This window comes from Nyctereutes procyonoides, unplaced genomic scaffold, assembly GCF_905146905.1.
Source record: "Nyctereutes procyonoides isolate TBG_1078 unplaced genomic scaffold, NYPRO_anot_genome, whole genome shotgun sequence".
Lineage (NCBI taxonomy): Eukaryota > Metazoa > Chordata > Mammalia > Carnivora > Canidae > Nyctereutes > Nyctereutes procyonoides.
This window is the reverse complement of record NW_026575037.1, coordinates 26,535,980-26,558,748: the sequence shown is the minus strand read 5'-3', so window position 1 is coordinate 26,558,748 and position 22,769 is coordinate 26,535,980. Positions and strand designations below refer to the sequence as shown.

The 22,769-nt window shown below is 39.1% G+C and overlaps 1 protein-coding gene across 2 annotated transcripts in view; it reads left to right on the top strand.

Moving 5' to 3' along the window:
• Positions 1 to 22,769, top strand: part of KDM5B (lysine demethylase 5B) — an 80,727-nt gene that overhangs the window by 10,872 nt on the left and 47,086 nt on the right. For both annotated transcript variants that reach the window (XM_055319013.1, XM_055319012.1), the window contains exons 2-4: positions 17,523 to 17,600; positions 20,150 to 20,272; positions 21,253 to 21,423. In XM_055319013.1, coding sequence (XP_055174988.1) covers positions 17,523 to 17,600; positions 20,150 to 20,272; positions 21,253 to 21,423 — 372 coding nt within the window. The remainder of the gene's footprint in view (positions 1 to 17,522; positions 17,601 to 20,149; positions 20,273 to 21,252; positions 21,424 to 22,769) is intronic.

Below are 22,769 nucleotides of genomic sequence, written 5' to 3'. Positions count from 1 at the left end.
GTGTGGGTTTAGGGTTTTTAAAAATTGTACCTGATGGCAGTCCATTCTTCTGGCTGCTTCTCTCTCTCTCCCCTTTTTTCCACTGCTAATCTTGTGGCTTTTGCATTTATAAAATGTATCTTTCACTTATATAATAATTGTTTATCAAGATTTTTTTGAGAGGAACAGAGATTAGCATTTGACTTAGGATCCAAGGTAATTTGTTTTTGGAGGTTGGTACTAGCTAGCTAGGAGATGACAACTTGAAGAGAACAGATTTGATGGAAAGAATACTAGAGTAGGAATCACAAACATTTGCCTTCTGATGTGTGTTCCACTGTTGATGTGTTACCCTCGAGCTTTTAGCTTTAAGAGGGTCATGACTATTTTCAGAGTTTTTTATTCCATTAAACTTGTCTATAAGATGGAGATAATGCTGGCCCTGTTTTATATAGTGAGGCCTAAAAGAGGTAAGTAAACTTACTCTAGGTCACCTCACTATTAAGTGGTGGAGTCAGGATTTGAACCTAGAGTTACTGCACCTAACTACTATTTATGTTGCCTCGTTGATCCATAGTTAATGATACAGTTGCGATTACATGAGACAGTTGATGAAAAATTATGAATCTTTTATTATTTTATTATTTGTTATTTCATTATCTTTATATTATTCTTTTACTTAAACATTTTCTTTTTTCTTTTTCTTTTTCTTTCTTTCTTTTTTTTTTTTTAGAGATTTTACCCATTTATTTGAGAGAGCGAGTGCATGAGTGGGGTGAGGGGCAGAGGGAAAAGCAGACTCCTCGCTGAGCAGGGAGCCTGTCTCAGGTCTTGATTCAGAGACTCCAGGATCGTGACCTGAAGGCAGTTGTTTAACTGACTGAGCCACCCAGGTGCCTCTAAGGTGACATAACTTTTAAAAGACAGTTTGGAGACTTTCAAACCATGGCTTTATTACTTCCAAGTCCACTGTTCTTCCTACTGATACACAGTGGCTCCCTTAATCCACTAAGTCACCCAGGTGCCCTTATAGTGGCTCCCTTAATAGGTCCCAGGAATTAGGCAGCTCTTCTCATATCCCCTTACAGACCTTTCAGGAAGAAGAGTAGTTTTCCCTGGCTTCCTTCTCCCCATCTGAAGGGAAATCCATAAAATTAGTAATGATGTCAAATGATATTAGAATACCGTTTCCTGGACACCTGGGTGGCTCAGTCAGTTATGTGTTTGCTTTTGACTCAGGTCCTGGGTCCTGGGATTGAGTCCTACACTGGGCTCCCTGCTCAGTAGGGAGCCTGTTCCTCCCTCTTCCTCTATATGCTGCTCCCCCTGCTTGTGCTCTCTCTCTCTCTCTCTCTCTCTGTCAAGAAGAAACAAACAAAAAAAACAAAAAACAAAGAAACCCATTTTTCATTTTGTCTATCTCTAAAATTTATGAAATTTTAAGTAAATCTTATGTCCTCATTTTTTTAGTTTATTAATATGTATGAGCTTTGCATTTCATGTATTATTGGTTGCTTGACTCATTTATATGGAAACTCCTAGGGACCACCTAGGTTCAACTGGAAGAGTATTTAGGACTTAGGCCCCCTGAATGTAGCCCTCCTGCCCATGAAAATCATCCTAGACTCCACCCCAGAATTGAATTAGAGTCATGGGATGCCCATATGTTTGAATTTTAAGAAGTTCCTCTGGTCATTTTAAAACCCAACTGGGTTATTTTTTTATTATTATTTATTTATTATTTATTTATTATTTATTTATTTATATTTATTTATTTCCAACTGGGTTTAAAAAACTACTGGCTTAGGGATCCCTGGGTGGCCCAGCGGTTTAGTGCCTGCCTTCGGCCCAGGGAATGATCCTGGAGTCCTGGGATCGAGTCCCGCGTCGGGCTCCCTGCATGGAGCCTGCTTCTCCCTCTACCTGTGTCTCTACCTCTCTCTCTCTGTATATCTCATGAATAAATAAATAAAATCTTTTAAAAACAAAACAAAAAAACTACTGGTTTAGATAGATCCCTGATGCGGTTTAGGCAGTTGTTAATATAAGGAATTCTCTATCTGTTGACTTTGAATTAGTAGAATTTCTCAGTTCTACTACCAGAAACTAGGGAATTCTTTTTGTCAGCTGTGGTGAATGAAGAAACGAATTGGGTCCTTGGGTTTGGTTGTGGGTTGAGTTCAATACATTTAAAGATTTTTATTTACTCATTTTTAGAAAGAAGAGCATGAGTTGAGGGGTGGGGCAGGCAGGGAGGGAGAAGGACAAGCTGATTCCATACTGAGGTTGGAGCCCTACCCAGGGCTTGATCCCTGATCTGAGATCATGACGAGCCTAAACCAAGAGCCAGACACTTCACCAACTGAGCCACCCAGGCACCCTAGTTCAGCACATTTATTGATGTATCAATAAGGGCTGGGCATTGTATTAAGAGTTTCAGAAATGAATTACATAGCTTTGACTTAAAGGAACTCACTGTCTATTGGTGAGAGAGATCTACAGCTAGATTACATGGTGTGATGCGTGTCGGTAATGGATATTGTGTTAAATTTTTTTTAAACAATTTTATTTATGCATGAGAGAGAGAGAGAGAGGCAGAGACATAGGCAGAGGGAGAAGCAGGCTCCATGTAGGGAGCCCGACATGGGACTCGATCCCTGGTCTCCAGGATCAGACCCTGGACTGAAGGCGGTGTCAAACCACTAAGCCACCCGGGTTGCCCAAATAAAATCTTAAAAATAAATAAATAAACAAACAAACAAATAAATAAACAAACCCTGGAAAAGTAGATAGTAGAAAAGTTTTTATAGTGTGGCCTTTTGATACCAGGTAGCCATTCAAATGAGGACCACTTTTATTAGGTTTCAATTTCTGCATATTTTATAGGCTAAAGTGGATTATCTTTTAAATCAAATTATTACTAAATGTGGCAATAAGTGTGAAATAAATAAGGCAGTTAATAGTGGTATCTCTACAGTAATAACATAGCATGGTTTGAGATCTATCCTAGGATAAATTTAAGACCTTTGGAGATAAGATCTATTTATGTACCATTGTAAGTTGAGAATGGCTGTTAGTGCATCCTTTTCTCTTTCAAGGAGGTCTATTAACCTTCAAACATGGTCAGAATTATAGTGGGTTGAGTAGAATTGCATGTTTCCCTTATGTGAATATTAAATGATCTAGCAGGGGGATGAATTGGAGCAGCTTCTTAACAATTTCTGTTCAAGCCCAGGGTTCAGTCTTTTACTTCAAATATGGCTGTTAGGAATTGTATAGGCTCTAAAATTATTTCCATTTTTAACATTAGGCTTGCAGTTAATTGCAGCAAGGCTAAATAGCTGTTAAATGTTTGTATCCAGGAAATGAATGGCTTACTATTTATTTATTTTTAAGACTTTATTTGGGGCAGCCCTCGTGGCCCAGCGGTTTGGCACTGCCTTCAGCCTGGGGCATGACCCTGGAGGCCCAGGATCGAGCCCCACATCGGGCTCCTGCATGGAGCCTGCTTCTCCCTCTGCCTGTGTCTCTGCCTCTCTCTCTCTCTGTGCCTCTCATGAATGAATAAATTAAAAAAAATCTTAAAAAAAAAAAAGACTTTATTTGACAGCACGTGTGCACAAGCAGAGGGAGAGGGAGAAGCAGGCTCTCCTCAGCGCAGGGAGCCTGACATGGGGCTCCAACCCTGGACCCTGGGATCATGATCTGAGCCAGAGGCAGATGCTTAATGGACTGAACCACCCAGGTGCCCCCACCCCGCCCTTTTTTAGTACAATTGCCAAATGTGTCTTCAAATGGAACATCAAGCAAAACAAAGATTTTGTAGTCTTTCAATATCTTCTCAGAGACTCAGGCTGTCCCTTTCGTGACCGTGATTTTGAATCTTGGAGTGTCCAGTTTGTAAAGTATTAAAGCTGTAGAACATGTGTTGACGGATTCAGTGAGGCCTTAATGTTAGGGTGTGAGCTGTTTACCTTTCCCTGCCCTTGGTTCCCAGGTGGGTTTGGGTGTTGCTGAGGAGAAGGTTGTAGGGGTAGAGTCCAACTTTTTTCCTCAACCCCTTCCCCTGACAAATCATTTCTGGAACTTTTCTCTTAAGTATGCCAGTTATCTTTTCTTAACCTCGGAAGCCTCAATTCTGTCTTGGTAGCCTCAATTTTCTGTCTTTTCCACACTGGGATTGTGCTTATGAAAGAAAACAGTCAAAACTACTTATTAAATTTCCTTGGGGAAGAAACTGTGGTAGTGTAACCACTTGATGGTAACATGGCTTGGGATAGGCATATAGAAGTAATATTTGCCCCGAGTATAATTGCTGTGGGGAGAAGAATCTAAAATTCTGGTTCCGTTCAGTGACTTTTATGTCATGAGATGTCTATGAATGATCTGAAAGAACACTTTTCTCTTAAATTTTCATGATGGACCTCTCAGCCCGTTTGAGTGGAAGATGATTTGTATTAGTAGGGATTTACCTTTCTTTCTTTTTTTTTTTTTTAAGGCATCTGATTTTTGTTTTGGCCACAGATAGTTGTGTTTTTTTTTATTTTTATTTATTTATTTTTTTTATTTATGATAGTCACACAGAGAGAGAGAGGCAGAGACATAGGCAGAGGGAGAAGCAGACTCCATGCACCGGGAGCCCGACGTGGGATTCGATCCTGGGTCTCCAGGATCGTGCCCTGAGCCAAAGGCAGGCGCTAAACCGCTGCGCCACCCAGGGATCCCATGGGATTTACCTTTCTTATTGTCCTTCTGGGTAATTGTTAAAAGGATGCTTCCATTTAGAGGCATATAGGTAAGACTTTGGGGGATATTCATAAAAGTTTGTATGAATCACTTTAGTAGGTAACTTTATTAGACATCTATTAGGGACATTTTGAAAGGGGTCTTCATATGATCTTGTTATTCCGTTACTCATATTGTTTATAAACAAAACGGTGCTTAGCTTGTTCCTAAAAAGTGGCCTGGAAAGGAAAACACATCTTTTTGAAGTTTTGGGAGGACCATTTTCCATGGTATCTTCACACGGTTTTGACAATAATAAATTTAAGTCATTTAGAGGTCCTGCAAATACAGGTTGTTATTGCCAAGTTGTTTTTTTTTTTTTAAGATTTTTTTATTTATTCATTAATAGAGACACAGAGAGAGAGAGAGAGAGAGAGAGGCAGAGACACAGGCAGAGGGAGAAGCAGGCTCCATGCAGGGAGCCTGACATGGGACTCGATCCTGGGTCTCCAGGATCACACCCGGGCTACAGGCGGCGCTAAACCGCTGCGCCACCGGGGCTGCCCGCCAAGTTTTATGAAAAGTGATGAAAGAGGACCTCACTGGGACTGATGCTTAAAAAGTATCATGGCATGTCCCTCTTTTGCCAGTGTGTTTTCATTTACTAATAAATTACTCCTCCATATTAATATTCTTTTAAATAAGGTGTCTGTGTAACTGAAAACTAATGGCTTTTACCAGGCCCTGCCAATTTATAGGAATTACAATTTTATCAAAGGTCCTTAATATCTTAGTATGACTGTTGTTGTTGTTGTTGCTTAAATTTATTCACTTGAGAGAGTGGGCAATATAGAGCATGAGAACTGTGGGGGGAGGGAGAATCAGATTTCCCTTCTGAGCAGGGAGCCCAATGCTGGGCTTGATCCGAGGACCCTGGGATCATGACCCAAGCTGAAGGCAGATGCTAAACTGGCTGTGCCACCTGGGTGCCCCTTTAGTACAACTGTTAAATGTCCCTGTATGTTTGCAAATGATTATGGTGGCATTTTCAGGATCTTTTTGGTGGTAGGGCTTTTAGGGAAGACTGGATTGACATTGATAATGTCTTTCCAAAAATGTTGGCATTACACAAATAGGTTAAGAAATCCTTGCTAACAAATAGAGAAAACAGTGGAGGAGCTGCTTTTTAAAAATTTTTTAAAAAGATTTTATTTATTTATTTATTCATGAGAGAGAGAGAGAGAGAGAGAGAGAGAGAGAGAGAGAGAGAGAGAGAGAGAGGCAGAGGGAGAAGCAGGCTCCATGCAGGGAGCCCGATGTGGGACTTGATCTCAGGACCCGGGGTCACGCCCTGGGCTGGAAGCAGCGCTCAACCGCTGAGCCACCCAGGCGTCCCGAGGGACTGCTTTTAAAATCTGGATGGATAGAGTTTCTTGGGGGGACAGATTGGGAATTCTGTAGGAATTAGGATTATTAAGACAGTTGTTTCCAGGGTTTGGGTTGAGGACTGACTCTTGAAGTGTTCAAGATCCTTTTAGCAGGTCTAAGGGAACTTGCTGTTTTCAATTAAGCATCTGTAACCAGATTTTCTTTATATATATATGTTTGCTTATTTATTTATTATTTATTTATTTATGAGAAAGAGAGAGAGAGAGGCAGAGACACAGGCAGAGGGAGAAGCAGGCTCCATGCAGGGAGCCCAATGCGGGACTCGATCCTGGGTCTCCAGGATCAAGCCGTGGGCTGAAGGCAGGCACTAAACCGCTGAGCCACCCAGACTGCCCCTATTTTATTTTATTTTTAAGATTTTATTTATTCATGAGGGACAGAGAGGGGCAGAGACACAGGCAGAGGGAGATGCAGACCCTCCACCCCCACCCCCCCTGCAAGGAACCCGATGTGGGACTCAATCCTGGACTCCAGGATCACACCCTGAGCCGAAGGCAGACGCTCAACCACTGAGCCTTCCAGGCGTCTCATGATATATTTTAACTAAAACCAGATGCTATAGGTGATTGACAGACTATAGAAGAAGATAGGAAAATCCAGCTTATTTCTATTTCGCCAAATCATTAAAGAGATTTGCAAAATATAACATAAATCCCAATATAAATAATAAGTGTAATCATAAACATATATGTAATAAATACATATATAAATATATAATAAGTATATATAATATTTATAAATATATATAAATATATAATCATAAATATAAATCCCAACATAAAACAATGTTACTTTATTTTTTTTTTTTTTTGCTTAAGTGAATTCATTTAAAGCATTTTATTTTTTAAGTTTTTATTTATTTAAGTAATCTCTACACCCAATGTTGGGCTTGAACTCTTGACCCCAAGATAGAGTTGCATGCTCTTCCAACTGAGCCAGCTAAGTGTCCCTAAAATATTTTAAATATCTGTTGTGATCAAAGGGAATAGATAAAAACCATATAGACTATAAAGCTCTTTTGAGGTCCTCAGTTTTTAAGAGTTTTTAGAGCGATCCTAAGGCCAAAAAATTGAAGTTGTAGTCAGTAAGAAGAGAAACTTAGTTCTGTGAAGGCCTAATCCATTTGAAATCAATCGGGGTGGGGGGCAGCGCCTGGGTGTTTCAGTAGATGAAGTGTCTGCCTTCAGCTCAGGTGGGCTCGGGTCATGATGATCCCAGGCTCCTGGGATACAGCCCTGCAGCAGGCTCCCTTCTCAGTGGGGAGCTTGCTTCTCTCTCTTCCGCTCCCCCTGCTTGTACTCGTACTCACTCTCTCTGTCAAATAAATAAAATCTTAAAAAAAAAAAATCTAGGATCAATGCATGTGTAAGAGGTACAGTGATTACTGAGGCCGTCACAAAACCAGTAGAGGGTTTAGTAAAAACTCCCAATTATCTGTTGCTTCTGGGAAGTGAAATGAAAATTTAAAAGTGTTTCCTAAAGGGAAAACAACAGATTTTCCCATGTAACTAATAAGATCAACTAAAATGTACGAAGTAGGCCTTTTTGGTCTTATTTTGTCATTTATTAGTGTATAAATTTATAATAAACAGATGATTGTGTTTTTGCTTTTCCTTTTTTTTTGCAAAGATTTTGAGAGAGAGAGTGTGTGCACACATGGGTGGAGGGGCAAAGGGAGAGGGAGAAGCAGACTAACTCTGAGCAGGGAGTCCCGTGACTCGGGGCTGGATCCCAGGACTGTGGGATTAACACCTAAGCCGAAGGTAGATGCTTAACTGACGGAGCCACCCAGGTGTCCCTGTTTTTGCTGCTTTTCTTAAAGATTTTATTTTATTTTATTTTATTTTTTTAAAGGAATTTAAATTTTTATTTATTTATGATAGTCACAGAGAGAGAGAGAGAGAGGCAGAGACACAGGCAGAGGGAGAAGCAGGCTCCATGCACCAGGAGCCCGATGTGGGATTCGATCCCGGGTCTCCAGGATCGCGCCCTGGGCCAAAGGCAGGCGCCAAACCACTGCGCCACCCAGGGATCCCAAAGATTTTATTTTTTAAAGATTTATTTATTCCTGAGAGACACAGAGAGAGAGGTAGAGACACACAGGCAGAGGGAGAAGCAGGCTCACTGAGAGGAGCCCGATGTGGGACTTGATCCCAGGATCACGCCCCAGGCCGAAGGCAGGCACTCAACAACCACTGAGCCACCCAGGCGTCCCTTAAAGATTTTATTTATTTATTTATTAATTTTTAAAAAGATTTTATTTATTTATGAGAGACACAGGCAGAGAGAGAAGCAGCCCCGCAGGGAGCCTGATGTGGGACTTGATCCTGGGTCTCCAGGATCACACCCTGGGCTGAAGGTGGCGCTAAACCGCTGAGCCACCGGGGCTGACCAAAGATTTTATTTTTAAGTAATCTCTACATCCAAAGTGGGTCTCGAACTTACAACCCCTAGATCAAGAGTTTCATGGTTTACTGACTAAGCCAGCTAGGCACCCCATGTGTTTTGATTCTTGAGAGCTGCCTTTGAGGTCAGAAGTTTGGAACATAAAAATTGATCAAGTGATTTTTAAAAATCGATTTAATATTTTTAAGAACTGTTATTTTTACAGAAAAGTTGTGAAGAGTTCCCATATATTCCCTCAACCTAGTTTCACCTTTTATTAACAGCTTATATTATTATAACATAACATATAATTAATGAACTGATACTGTTATTAATGAAAGTACATTTTATTCATATTTCTTTAGTTTTTAGCTAATATATCTCTTCTGTTGCAGGATCTCATCTAGGATACCACATTACATTTAGCTATCATGTCTCTTTAGGCTTTTTTTTTTAGCTCTTGTACTTTCTCAGACTTTGTTTCTGATGACCTTGACAGTTTTGAGGAGTACTGACTGGGTATTTTATAGGATGTGCCATTATTGGGATTTATCTGTTGTTTTTCTCATGGTGAGACTGTGTATATGGGCAACTGATTTTATTTTTGAGTAATATCTACACCTAAGGTGGGCTTGAATGTACAACCCTGTGATCAAGAGTCACGTGCTCCACTGACTGAGCCAGCCAGGCGCCCCTGATATTTTTTTTTTTTTTTTAAAGGAGACAACAAGGGACGCCTGGGTGGCTCAGGGCCTTGATGCCAAGATCTGCGATCAAGTCCCAGTTGGGCTACCCACAGGGAGCCTGCTTCTCCCTCTGCCTGTGTCTCTGCTTCTCTCTGTGTGTCTCTCATGAATAAATAAATAAATAAAATATTAAAAAAAGTGGGGGGGACAAGAGGCTCACCTCACCTGATATATATTTTACCCATATCTCATTCCAGTTAGGAACATGACATATTTTTACTAAACTATTCTCTTTGTTTACAAAGTCTTAGCAAGTTCTTCATTGGTAAATTTTACCAGTCAGATCTTTTGACTTTTTATCTTTAGGTTTGTAGAGACATTTAAATTTCCTGACTAGAATTTTTACTTGTTCAGTAACATTTATGAACATCCTCAGTACTGTTCTGTGAAGGTAATTGTAATTTTAAATTCCTCCTTAAAAAGAATTTTTATACTTATATCTGGTTTCTATCTGTAGAGCCAGAATAAGCTGCTTCTTTTTTTTTTTTTTTTTTTTTAGATTTATATATTCTAGAGAGAGTTGGCACACACAGGGGAAGGGACAGAGAGAGGGAATCTTCAAGCAGACTCCCCAATGAGCCCTGGAGGTCGCTTAACTGACTGCACCACTCAGGTGCCCCTAAGCTGTCATTCTTAAGAGTTTTAAGCTGCTGTGATCACTGTAGTCAGGTTGATTTCTTTCTTCTGTAACTGCAGTATGTAAAATATGACCATTGAATGAGGCTAAGACAAACTTCCTAGAAGGTATGGGTCATTTTTAAAAAAATTTTTCAAAGATTTATGTGTCTATTTGAGAGAGCAGGGGCAGAGGGATAGAAAGAGGCTCTCGAGCAGACTCCCCACTGAGTGTGGAGCCCACCTTGGGGCTTGATCCCATGACTCTGAGATCATGACCTGAGCTGAAATCGAGTCGGAGACTTAACCGACTGAGCTGCCCAGGCACCCCAAGGTATGGATGTTTTGTTGTTGTTCTAAGGAGGCTCCATGCCCAATGTGGAAACCATTGGGGGACTTGAAATCATGATCTGAGATCAAGACTTGAGCTGAGATCAAACCAGAAGCTTAACTAACTGAGCCACCCAGGTACCCCTGGATGTTTTATTTATGATGAGTATCATTGGAAAGTAAAGGAAATAACCTAAATGTCTGATAATAAATTTTAAAAAGTATCACTGCAATGAAATCTTAAGGGTTCACAGTATAAGTAAAAATAAGGTATGAGAAGTATAAGGAAATATATATATATATATAAATTATTATTAAAATATTTGGAAAATTATGAAGATAGAATTTTAGAAAATACTGGAAATGTGTACCAAAATTTAGTGGGTTCTCTCTGAGATGGCTACATTTTTCTTCTTTATGTGTGTTTTCTGATAGTTTAGTAAGGAGCGTTACTTTTGTATTAGGGAAAGTTATTTTAAACCTGTTGCTTAACTTTTGCCCTAATAAGAGAATATGCAGTTAGGATGTTTTATATAGTGGCCATATAGGAGATAGCTTGGTTAATATAAAATGTTAATACTGTGGAACCATACATAGGCTTGCCCACCACAGTGTTAATTTTTACAGTATAGAAATTGAATTCTACTGCCACTCTAGCAGCTCCTCTCAGCAGATTGTTAAGTACTTCTACCCTTGAATTACATACCTAAAACCATTTTAGAAAGAGCTCTGTAAGCATGGAAACCCGACAGTATAAGAAGCAAGTTTTTGTAGGGGCACCTGGGTGGCTCAGTCAGTGAAACGTCTGCCTTTGGTTTGGGTCCTGGGATTGAGCCCCTTGTTGGGCCCTCTGCTCAGTTAGGAGTCTGCTTCTCCCTCTCCCTCTGCTCCTCCCCGCCCCCTGCTTCTGTGCTCGCTCGCTCGCTCTCTCTCTCTCTCGAAGAAATGAAATCTTAAAAAAAAAAAAAAGGCAGCAAGGTTGTATGTATATCAATAAATCTGAAAAAATACAGCAAAAAATAATAATGGGCCTTGGATATTATATATCAATTTATGAATGCCATTTTATACAATTTTATAATGAAGATTAGAGAATTGAAACCATTGTATTAAACATAACCAATCATAAAACAAAACAAGGTTGCATTAGGCTTCCTGGGAACTAAAACTTTGCAACATAAACCTTTCCCGGTAACTAATATTTTTGACCATTTACTTTGTAAATGCCAGGACCTCTCTGAAGACTTTAACATGGTTTTTTTTTTTTTTTTTTTTTTAAGTTTACAGACCCCTTACCCCTTTGAAACCCTGGTGAAACCTATGGACTGTTCCCCAAATATCCTCATACACCCACATCTATACAGTTTAAGAACCTCTGATTTAAGAAATGAAAGTATGATTCTAAAGTCTAAAAAGAAAATCCTCAGTGGTTTTTTGTTTTTTCTTAAACTAGTGGCTCATTAAGGATGGGAGATATTAAATAGACTTTGGGCAAATGAGTGGCTAATCAAGCTGCTTGTTGCCAAGCTTACCCTGAGGGACATAAGAAGAAAGAGAGAAGTTAACATTATCTAACTTATTTTTGTTTGGAAGACACTGAAGTCCTTTGTATTCTGGAACTTTCCTGGTAGACATCCGTCAGTGAGTGGTCATTGGATTCCACTGAGAGACTCTGCTTGTCTTAATTTATAGAGAGGGAGTTATAATGCTTATGGTGTGCCTAGTTCTGCCTCTTAGGTTTGGTAGGTGTCTTAAGGACGTCATACAGACATAAAAACCATTAACTTGATGAAAGAGTAGTCTTTTATATTGTACTTCACGTGTGTATTAGTCAAATCTTTATTAAGGTTGAGGGGCGCTTGGGTGGCTCAGTTGGTTACACATCTGACTGGATTTCTGCTTGGGTCATGGATCTCCAAGTCATTGGATTGAGTCTGGTGTGTGTCAGGCTCTGTGCTGCATGTGGAGCCTGCTTGGGATTCTCTGTCTCCCTCCTTCTGCCCTGCTTCCACCCCCCCCCCCCAATAAATAAGTCATTAAAAAAACTTTATTCAGGGCAGCCCCGGTGGCTCAGCAGTTTAGCACCGCCTTCAGCCCAGGGCCTGATCCTGGAGGCCTGGGATCGAGTCCCACCTCAGGCTCCTGGGGCCTGCTTCTCCCTCTGCCTGTGTCTCTGCCTCTCTGTCTCTCATGAATAAATAAATACAGTCTTAAAAAAAAAAAACTTTATTCAGGTCGATAAGTCTTGGCATGCTCAACTGAAAATTTTTCTGACTTGCCTTAAAACACTAAGATAAATGCTTGTTTAGTTCCTTAAAATTTTGCCACTATAGTTTTGTATTAATGTGTTGATAACCTAGAAACTGTTAAGACGCTGGATTAAAACACAGAGTTTAGCTCTGCTGCATTGGATTAAAGGTCCTTTGAGTGCATTTATTCTATGAAGATTGGCTTTAATAGAGCATGCAATTAAAAAATACATTGGTCCTTAGTTAACGTTATTCTTTATTGACTAACCAGAATGAGCTTTTGACATTGATTTTTAAAAATTAGTTTTGTCTGCTGGAGTCAGAGAATCCATTTTAGGAATAGCCTTTATGAGAATGTACATTCTCATTTTCTGATTACTAGATCTCAAAATGGTGATAGCTTCCCTGTAATAGATTAAGACAATATTCTGATATGTGGATACTCATTGTGGATCATTTACAGAGTGAATTTTCATGGAGTTTTTGAAAAATCCTTAGCATCTTATGAAAGTTATTCTCCTACAGGTCAATTTTGTCATCCACTTCTCTCAGTTAAATGTGCTGTAAGTTGTTGCTCAGTGCTGGGACTAACGAAAATGTTTGCTTGATGTTTCCCAGGTCTCTGAGGACTTTTGAAGCTTCAACTTCCTACTTAATTGCCTTCTCAAAGAATATATTTTTTAGTGCTTAGGAAAATAATTGAATTTTTAAATAATAGTTAAATACTAAGAAATAATAAGCCTTTCAAAATGAAGGCTTAAAGTAAAAGCCATTTAATAGTTAAATACTAAGAATAATAAGCCTTTCAAAATGAAGGCTTAAAGTAAAAGCCATTTTAAAGTTTTAAAAGTGAGTGGATCTTAGTGGGGAATTTACATGGGATGCCTTGTAATCTATGAACTCTAACAACACCTATTTAGTATGGAAATGCTGTTTTATGTTAGAAAAATGATTTATGAACCGTTTTATTGTTAGAAGTTAAAAGTTTTGGTTAGATTATATGATATCCCCTTTAGATATAGATACTTAAGTGTCAAACCCGGAATTATCTCACTGTTATTTAATAGTCTCTTCCCTTCTTTAATAGCTTCTCCACCTCCCCCCACCCTGCCCCCAGTGTAAAAGTTACATTGCATCAAGGCCAGACTCAGCCAAGGATATCTTAATCCTAATATTTCAGTGAGCATTGCAAATAATATGTAATTCTTTTATTAGAGTAAAGCTTTGCAGCTGATAATGAAAGTCTTGAAACTAAATGACATTTATCTCATTTTCCCTCATTCTTTGTAACCAGAAGAGGTGACAGTTTTCAGCAATCTGTATTCAACGAAGGAGTGGTCTCCTCTGCAAAATTTTTAGTTTTTAACATATTATGCCCACTGTGTGAACTTCCGTAGTGATAGATTTGTACTGTTTTTCTCTTGGTGCTTTGTTTTTGGGATTAATTTTATTTGAAAAAGCTTCAGTATAAAATAAGCATGTGTTCTATGATACATATACACACATACATACAAAGACACAGTTCACTGTAATATATAACTTTTAATGTATATGTAAGGTGAAATTAATTCCTTGGGGGCTCAGTGGTTGAGCGTCTGCCTTGGCTCAGGTCCCAGGGTCCCAGGATCGAGTCCTGCATTGGGCTCCCTGCGTGGAGCCTGCTTCTCCCTCCACCTGTGTCTCTGCCTCTGTGTCTCTCTCATGAATAAATAAATAAAATCTTAAAAAAAAAGAAATTAATTTCTCTTTGTGTTTTGGGATTAGAAGGCCTATTTAGAAAAGAAAAAGGCCTATTTGATTAATCAGGGAATGTCATATATTAACCATAAGTCTTAGTTTATAAAATTCTCAGGCCATGTGGACAGTATGTTAATCATTTACTTGTATCTTCTTATGTAGTATCTTTGAGATGTTTTTGGTCTAACCTTCAACCCAGATCAATTCATTTCAGAAAGCTTACAGCTTTTATGAACTATTAGAGAGCAAAGCTCTGAGCAATATAAAGTCTTCCTATTTAGCCTGTGATAGTGTTGAGCAATGTGATTTTCTTCTACTACATTGTGTTCTGTATAATTAAAACACATTGCTTTCCTTATCTTTAGTTATCAAACTAAACAAAAGCAAATTACTTTCATTTTTCTGATCGAGGGTGGAGTAGATAGTATTTTTAAGTTGATGAACTAAGCATAATATTTCTTTAACTGACAACTGACATTGAAGCAGGAGCCATAGTCTTTGTGGAAGCAGCAATGTGACAGCATTAAAATACTTGAAGGCCTTATCTGTAATGGCCTTCTTAAACAGGTAGTGCTGCCATTTTTTTCTTTCTTTTTGGTATAATAGTAAATAGCTTCGTACCAATTTGTAATCTGCCTTTTTTTTCCTTTTAAAAATAAATTGTGGTAGATTGTAATCTTTTTAACATAATAGTTTATCAGGCATTGGTGGTGGGCATTTTTACTGAAGTCTCCCAATCACTAAAACAAAGCCTTGTTTTACTTTTTTTTTTTCTTCTCCAAGTAAGTTCTACACCCAACGTGAGGTCTACACCAACTATCATAAATAAATAAAAATTTAAAAAATTATAAAAAAAAATGTTGGCTATCTTTCTGTGTTTAGAAACTTTTTCTTTCTTTTTTTGTAAGTGAATATAAATCTATTTAATTTGAAACAAATGTAAAAGATGCAGTAAATCATATCTTTACAAAAGCATTATGAGTTGTCCCTGATCTCTTCCTTCTTTCTGCATCCCACCCTTACAAAACGAAACAAACCCCAAAACTCTATGTAACGAATATAATAAGCCAAGCAAGAAACTTATGACTTTAACCAACATTAATTTTTCCCATTTCAACTGGAAGTTCACCCGCACGAATTCCTAGTGAAGTTTCGATTTCAAGAACTACGACAATTATGGTGGAAGTGGACCATTTTCTCTTCTCTCCTCTCTCTACCACAAAGTCATAAATATCTGGCAAAACAGGTACATGAAAGTGGTTTCTAATCCTTTTTGCCTCAGATCTTTTTTTCTTTATCACAGCTGCAAAGTGTTTTATTTATTGATATGTCAACATTTATTTACCTTACTCTCCATTTATTTATGATAGTCACACAGAGAGAGACAGAGGCAGAGACATAGGCAGAGGGAGAAGCAGGCTCCATGCACCGGGAGCCCGACGTGGGATTCAATCCCAGGTCTCCAGGATCGCGCCCTGGGCCAAAGGCAGGCGCCAAACCGCTGCGCCACCCAGGGATCCCAAAAAAAAATGGCCAGCTGTAAAAAGACTGGTGTCCAAGTTCACTTAAAATTCAAGAAATATACAAGATCCCCTTGTTTTTACCTATCAGGTTCGCAAAGATTTAAACTATATACACCATCAGCATTAGGAGTATGTGAGGACCCTGATGATTAGTAAGCTGTTTTCAGAGGTGGGTTAGAAAGCGTCACATTTTTAAAGGCCTACTGACTCTGGAGATCCCTGGGTGAGAATTTACAAATATTTGTCACCACTCACAACACCAAGATACAGAGACACAAAAGGAAATTCACTGCAGAGTTGTTTTAACCTAAAACCTTAATATTGGGGCACCTGGCTGACTCAGGGGGGTGGAACATGAAGCTCTTGATGTCAGGATTTAAGTTTGAGCCCACACTGGATGTAGAGGTTACTTTAAAAAAAATAAAATCTTGGGATCCCTGGGTGGCGCAGCGGTTTAGCGCCTGCCTTTGGCCCAGGGCGCCATCCTGGAGACCTGGGATCGAATCCCACGTCGGGCTCCCGGTGCATGGAGCCTGTTTCTCCCTCTGCCTGTGTCTCTGCCTCTCTCTATCTGTGTGACTATCATAAATTAAAAAAAAAAAATTAAAAAAAAATTAAAAAAAAATTTGTTATTTATTCATGACAGAGAGAGAGAGAGAGAGAGAGAGAGACAGAGACACAGGCAGAGGGAGAAGCAGGCTCCATGCAGGAGCCCGATGTGGAACTCGATCCCAGGACCCCAGGGTCCTGCCCTGGGCCGAAGGCAGACACTCGACTGCTGAGCCACCCAGGCATCCCTAAAAAAGTTTTTTTTAAATATTTAGTCATGAGAGAGAGAGAGAGAGAGAGGGAGAGGCAGAGACATAGGCAGAGGGATGTGGGACTTGATCCTGGGATCCCAGGATCATGACTTGGGCCAAAGGCAGATGCTCAAACACTGAGCCACCCAAGTGCCCCAGGATGATTCTTTAAAATTAGGGTTTTTTTTTTTTTTAATTTTATTTATTTATTTATTTATTTATTTATTTATTTATTTATTTATTTATTTATTTATTTATTTGAGACACAAGGAGAGAGAGAGACAGAGACACAGGCAGAGGGAGAAACAGGCTCCATGCAGGGAGCCCGTTGCGGAACTCGATCTTGGGTCTCCAGGATCATGCCCTGGGCCGAAGGCGGCGCTAAACTGCTGAGCCACCCGGGCTGCCCTAAAATTAGTTTTTGAATGGCAGTCTCCACCACCCTGTTCCCCAACTTATCCTCAATTTTATAATAGAAGTTAAGGTAACTAGGAGGTTATATATATACATAAATATAGTTGCTGGATGATTTGATGTTTTAGCTATTTTGTAAAAAGATTACGTCTGTGTATAGAGGAATCAAAATCTCTTTCAAAGTTTGGTTTTTCGGGGCACCTGGGTGGCTCAGTCAGAAGAGTGTGTGACTCTTGATTTTGGGGTCATGAGTTTGAGCCCTACATTGGGTGTAGATATTACTAAAAATAAAAACTTCAAAGTCAGGTAATTTTCAACAGCTTGCAGTTCAGTAACATTCATTTGGAAGGGTTGAAGAGGGGTGTGCACAGGATGCATCATTTATATGGGGAAGGGTAATCGTACATATTCTGCTCTTCTGGTGGAAAAGAGTTTGAGAAACTACTACCCATCTTCTATTTTATTTGACTGGTTAGAGATAACGTGTTTTACTAAGCTGGGGTTTTAACAGAATTTTTATAATTTCAGAATGATAAATTCGTCTAATCAAAGCCTTTGCTTCTCCCCTAGGATTGGCAGCCACCATTTGCATGTGATGTTGACAAACTTCATTTTACCCCTCGTATCCAGAGGCTGAATGAATTGGAGGTAATATCTTAACTGTTGTTCTGGTGGACTGTGTTCCAGAGGTACTTTCTTCAAAGAATCTCTGTCACAAATCTACTGGTTTTAGTGAAGCTAAAATACAGCCAATAATTGATAATCACGGTAAAACAAATTTGCTATGAAAATGACAAAAATGCCTTTTTGCAGCAAGCCAGGTTTCATTGGGATCCCTGGGTGGCGCAGTGGTTTGGCGCCTGCCTTTGGCCCAGGGCGCGATTCTGGAGACCCCGGATCGAATCCCACGTCGGGCTCCCGGTGCATGGAGCCTGCTTCTCCCTCTGCCTATGTCTCTGCCTCTTTCTCTCTCTCTGTGTGACTATCATAAAATAAATAAAAATTAAAAAAAAAAAAGAAAACTCTTTTTGTCAATCACTTTTGACCTCTTAATTCATTTAAATCCTTTTAAATTAGATGACAACCACAAGAATTTAGATTTAAGATTTATTTATTTATTTATTTATTTATTTATTTATTTATTTATTTAAGAGAGAGAGAGAGACAGACAGACAGACAGACAGAGGTAGAAGCAGGCTCCATGCTGGGAGCCTGATGTGGGACTTGATCCCAGGTCTCCAGGATCATACCCTGGGCTGAAGGTGGCGCTAAACTGCTAAGCCACTGGGCCTGCCCAAGAATTTAGATTTTGAAGGGAATGTACTTTGAGACTATCTAATGGAAAGGAATTTCCAACTCTATAATTTTTTTCCAAATACACATCTTCACTTAGATTTAATAACATAATTTCTTTTTTTTTAAGAGTTTATTTATTTATTAATGAGAGACACACACAGAGAGAGAAGCAGAGACACAGAGGAGAAGCAGGCTCCACGCAGGAAGCCTGATGTGGGACCCGATCCCGGGACCCCAGGATCTCGCCCTGAGCCGAAGGCAGGCACCAAACTGCTGAGCCACCCAGAGATCCCCTAAAATTTAATTTCTTAAGGAGGAGTGAGGAATACTTGCGTATTCTCTAGAGAAGAGATGTTTCTTCAATCCGTTTGCTACTGAAATCCTAAAGTATGGAGTGAAGAAGGCTTAAGTATTAATAATCTAGAAGTAGTGTTTACGTTACCATTTTGAAAACCTCATTTTCATATTGAATCACGCTTTTCTATAAAACATTTTTAACTTAAATGGAATATACGTTCATTGGCATTCTGTGAACACTGGTGGTAGTAGCATCTAGTGTCTATATTTTCAACATGAGCTTAAAAGATAGGAAATGGGTACTAACTTTGAGGTCTTAGTACCTTTGTTCCTTTGTACTTAGTACCTTAGTTCCTTTGGGAACATTTGAACATTCATCTCAATTTTGCTCTTGAGCAAGATAAAACTCCTAAAACTATCAGACTTTAATTTTCAAGGAGAGGAAAGAAAAATGACAGAAAAAATTTTAATAACTTACAACAGTAATAATTTGTTGAATGAATACAATTAATTAAGAAAGTTTCCCCTGGTTTTCTGTTATCTTGTCAGTGCTCATTAAAATTGATATGGAATCTCTGTTGTAAATCTGATTTTGGATTTGTGTTTGAGAGGGTGCCCTGGTGGCTCAGTTGATTAATCATCTGCCTTCACCTTAGGTCATGATCCCAGGGACCTGAGATAGAGCCCCACATCAGGTTTCCTGCTCAGCAGGGAGTCTGCTTCTCCCTCTCTCTCTGCCTTTCCCCCTGCTTGTGCTCTCTCTCTCTGTCAAAATCTTTAGAAAATAAAAAAAAAAAAAATCTGTGTTTGAGAAAATAAAACTTGTGCTTGAAAAGAATAGACCTTTAAAATTACCTCGATTGTAAAAAGACCAAAAGACCATTACTTGCTATATAATTTTAACCAATAACCAAATATAGGAGTCCGTAAGTGAAGTGCTTTTCAGAATGCTACTTAAGGGAAGGCTTATTAAGTGCCTGACTTTTTGCTTGAGACATAGTAGGGGCTGAATTAAATAATTATTTAACCAGCTTTATTTTTTATATATATTTTTTGGTAGTTTCTGTATTGAATTCGGAAGTGATATTTCATGGGTTGCCTGGGTGCCTCATTCCAGTTAAGCATCATCTGCCTTTGGTTCGGGTCATGGTCCCAGGGTCCTGGGATCCAGCCCCACATGGGGCTCCCTTTTTAGGAGCCTGCTTCTCCCTCTCCTGCTCCCCCTGCTTGTGCTCTTGCTCTCTCTGTCTCTCAGATAATAGATAAAATCTTTTCAAAAAATAAAGAAGTGCTATTTCACTTAGGTATTCTTTTTTTCTTTTTAAAGATTTATTTTAGAGAGAGAAACAGAGCATATGTGGGAGGGGCAGAAGGAGAGAGAATCTCAGACTTGGCACTGTGAGCACAGAGCCTCATGTAGGGCTTGATCTTACGACCATGAGATTGTGACCTGAGCTGAAAGGAAGTCAGATGCTCAACTGACTGTTCCACCCAGGTGCGCCTCACTTAACTATATTAAGAGTGAAAATACCACACACATAGGTAATACACAGGAGTTTTAAAAGAAGCTAAGTGCAATTAAAATTCATTTCTTTGTCATTTAGGCCCAAACTCGAGTAAAACTGAATTTCTTGGACCAGATTGCAAAGTACTGGGAGTTACAGGGAAGTACTCTGAAAATTCCACATGTGGAGAGGAAGATCTTGGACTTGTTTCAGCTCAATAAGGTAAGAGGCTAATGGCCATCTCCCTCATTTAGTATCTTTCTGCCAACCTGAATTTGATCTTCTTCACTTTATGTAGAAACGTATTGTTTGAAATATGTAAAATGAAATTCTCTATTCATTTTAGTGATGTTCGGGCTCTACTTGTCCGGTCTGAAAGCCTTGCCTTGTGAATGAAATATTTTGCTGCCACCTTTTGTGTGTGTCATTTTAAAACTTAACAATGTTTCTGTAGGATACTCCTTTCTGTTTTATTACAGTTCAAGCAAATGGGGCTCAAGAAGAAAATTGACTGAGTCAAGAAAAAGGCTGAGTCATAATTCAGTACTTGAAATTCAGGTTTACTTCAGTGTAAAACCTACATTCTTTACCCCAAAATGGTGCCATCTCTCCCACTCCCTTGGCTTATTATGCAGTTTTTTTCTCTTTAAAGATTTTATTTATTCATGAGAGAGAGAGAGACAGAGAGGGAGAAGCAGGCTCCCTGTGGGGAGCCCGATGTGGGACTCGATCCCAGCACCCAGGATCCTATCCTGAGCTGAAAGCAGACGCTCAAAAAAAAAAAAAAAAAAAAAAAAAAATGAAAGCAGATGCTCAACCACTCACACTCAGTGAACCACCCAGGCATCCCAGCTTATGGAGATTTTTGAGGACCACTGAGTTGGACAAAGTACTAGGGCTCATTCATTATTAGAGATTTAGTTATTGATCTCTTCCTTCCTCCCAGAAAATCTTGACTGCTCTGGGGAACTGAGAAGTAGCTTTTGGGGGTACAAAATGTTTATGGACTATATTGTTAAAAGCGATCTTCTAATTTTCTAGGTTGAAATTAGTAGTGCAAGTATATTTTCCTTTGACTTGGAAAATGTGTTTTTAAAAATAACCATAGCCAAGAACATTTTGTTCTTGGAGTCATACCTAGGTAAGAAAGAGTTAGAAGTGATTTCTGTACAGGTGTTTCTGATTTCTTTTGCTATTAACAGTTAGTTGCAGAAGAAGGTGGATTTGCAGTTGTTTGCAAGGATAGAAAATGGACCAAAATTGCCACCAAGATGGGATTTGCTCCTGGCAAAGCTGTGGGCTCCCATATCAGAGGGCATTATGAACGCATCCTCAATCCCTACAACTTGTTCCTGTCAGGAGACAGTTTGAGGGTAAGTATTGATGCCAATTTTAACCTGTTTTATTGCACAGCTTATTGGTATATTGTCTTTCAGGGTGAATGAAGAGGCCTAATTCTGTGTGGAGAACATCGTTGAGAAGACTTCGTATTGTGAATTTTTCCTCCTATGTTTCTGTTTTGTTTTGAGAACAGCCATATTAGAAGTGGGTTTTTGGAATGAATAAGATTGTGGAGGAAATAGCCTTTTGCTGTCAGAAGCCAAAGTCTGTATTTAACTTCACTAATGCAGTGTCTTCCTAATGACAAGTTGATTATTATCTTGTTATGGGTTTTGTACTTTTGCATTCACATACTTTGGAGAGCTTATTCCTTGTTGTCACATGAAAGTACCACCTGTGAAATAATTTGGCTACCTTTTCTCTTGCCTGCTGAGATCTCTGAGATTTTCAGATAGAATGCTGATGTGGGTAAAAGGTAGGGGACTTAATAATGCTGTATAGCTAATGGATCCCTCTTCTAATAGTTCCTGTGTAGCCATGTTTGTTTTCTTACAAAGATGGTATTTGCCAATTTATTCAAATAACTTTCGTCGTAATTAAACTGTATTATAAAATCTTCTTATTTCAAGACACTGCTGGAAAGAATAATGTCATAATCGGTTTACACCCTTTGAGTTATTCTAAGGCAAGAGCCCTGAGCCCTGTAATTTTAAGAATTGTTACTGTGTTATGGAGAAGTAGAAAGATAATAACATAGTTTCGAGAGGGCAAACCACTAATCAGAAGTCTGTTTTCATATTATAGAGATACCATCTGTAATGCTCAAATCCTATAGATTTTTATAGCATTGCAATTTTCTTCCCTTTCTCCCTTCTTGATTCCAGGGGAGCTTTCTTTTCAACCTAGAAGGGCATGACCAATCTAATATTCAGAAAGTTTTCATTTTTAAAATATACATGTGTGAATGTTTTTTTTTTTAATTTTTTTTATTTATTCATGATAGACATAGAGAGAGAGGCAGAGACACAGGAGAAGGGAGAAGCAGGCTCCATGCATGGAGCCCGACGTGGGACTCGATCCTGGGACTCCAGGATCGTGCCCTGGGCCAAAGGCAGGCGCTAAACTGCTGAGCCACCCAGGGATCCCTACATGTGTGAATGTTTAATGAACCCAGGGATGAAATTATTTAGAACATTGTATGTGGAACCTTTATGCTTCCATAAAGTCACATCTATATAGAGTTGCCTACAGTAGATTTTCTCCTTACTAACTTTTCTGTTTCAGTGTGGAAGCAATAGTAAGAGGAAAGAGTCTACCTGCTTTATGGTTTGCAACATTGTAAAAAAAATACATATTCTTAGGTGTAATGTAAGTTTCA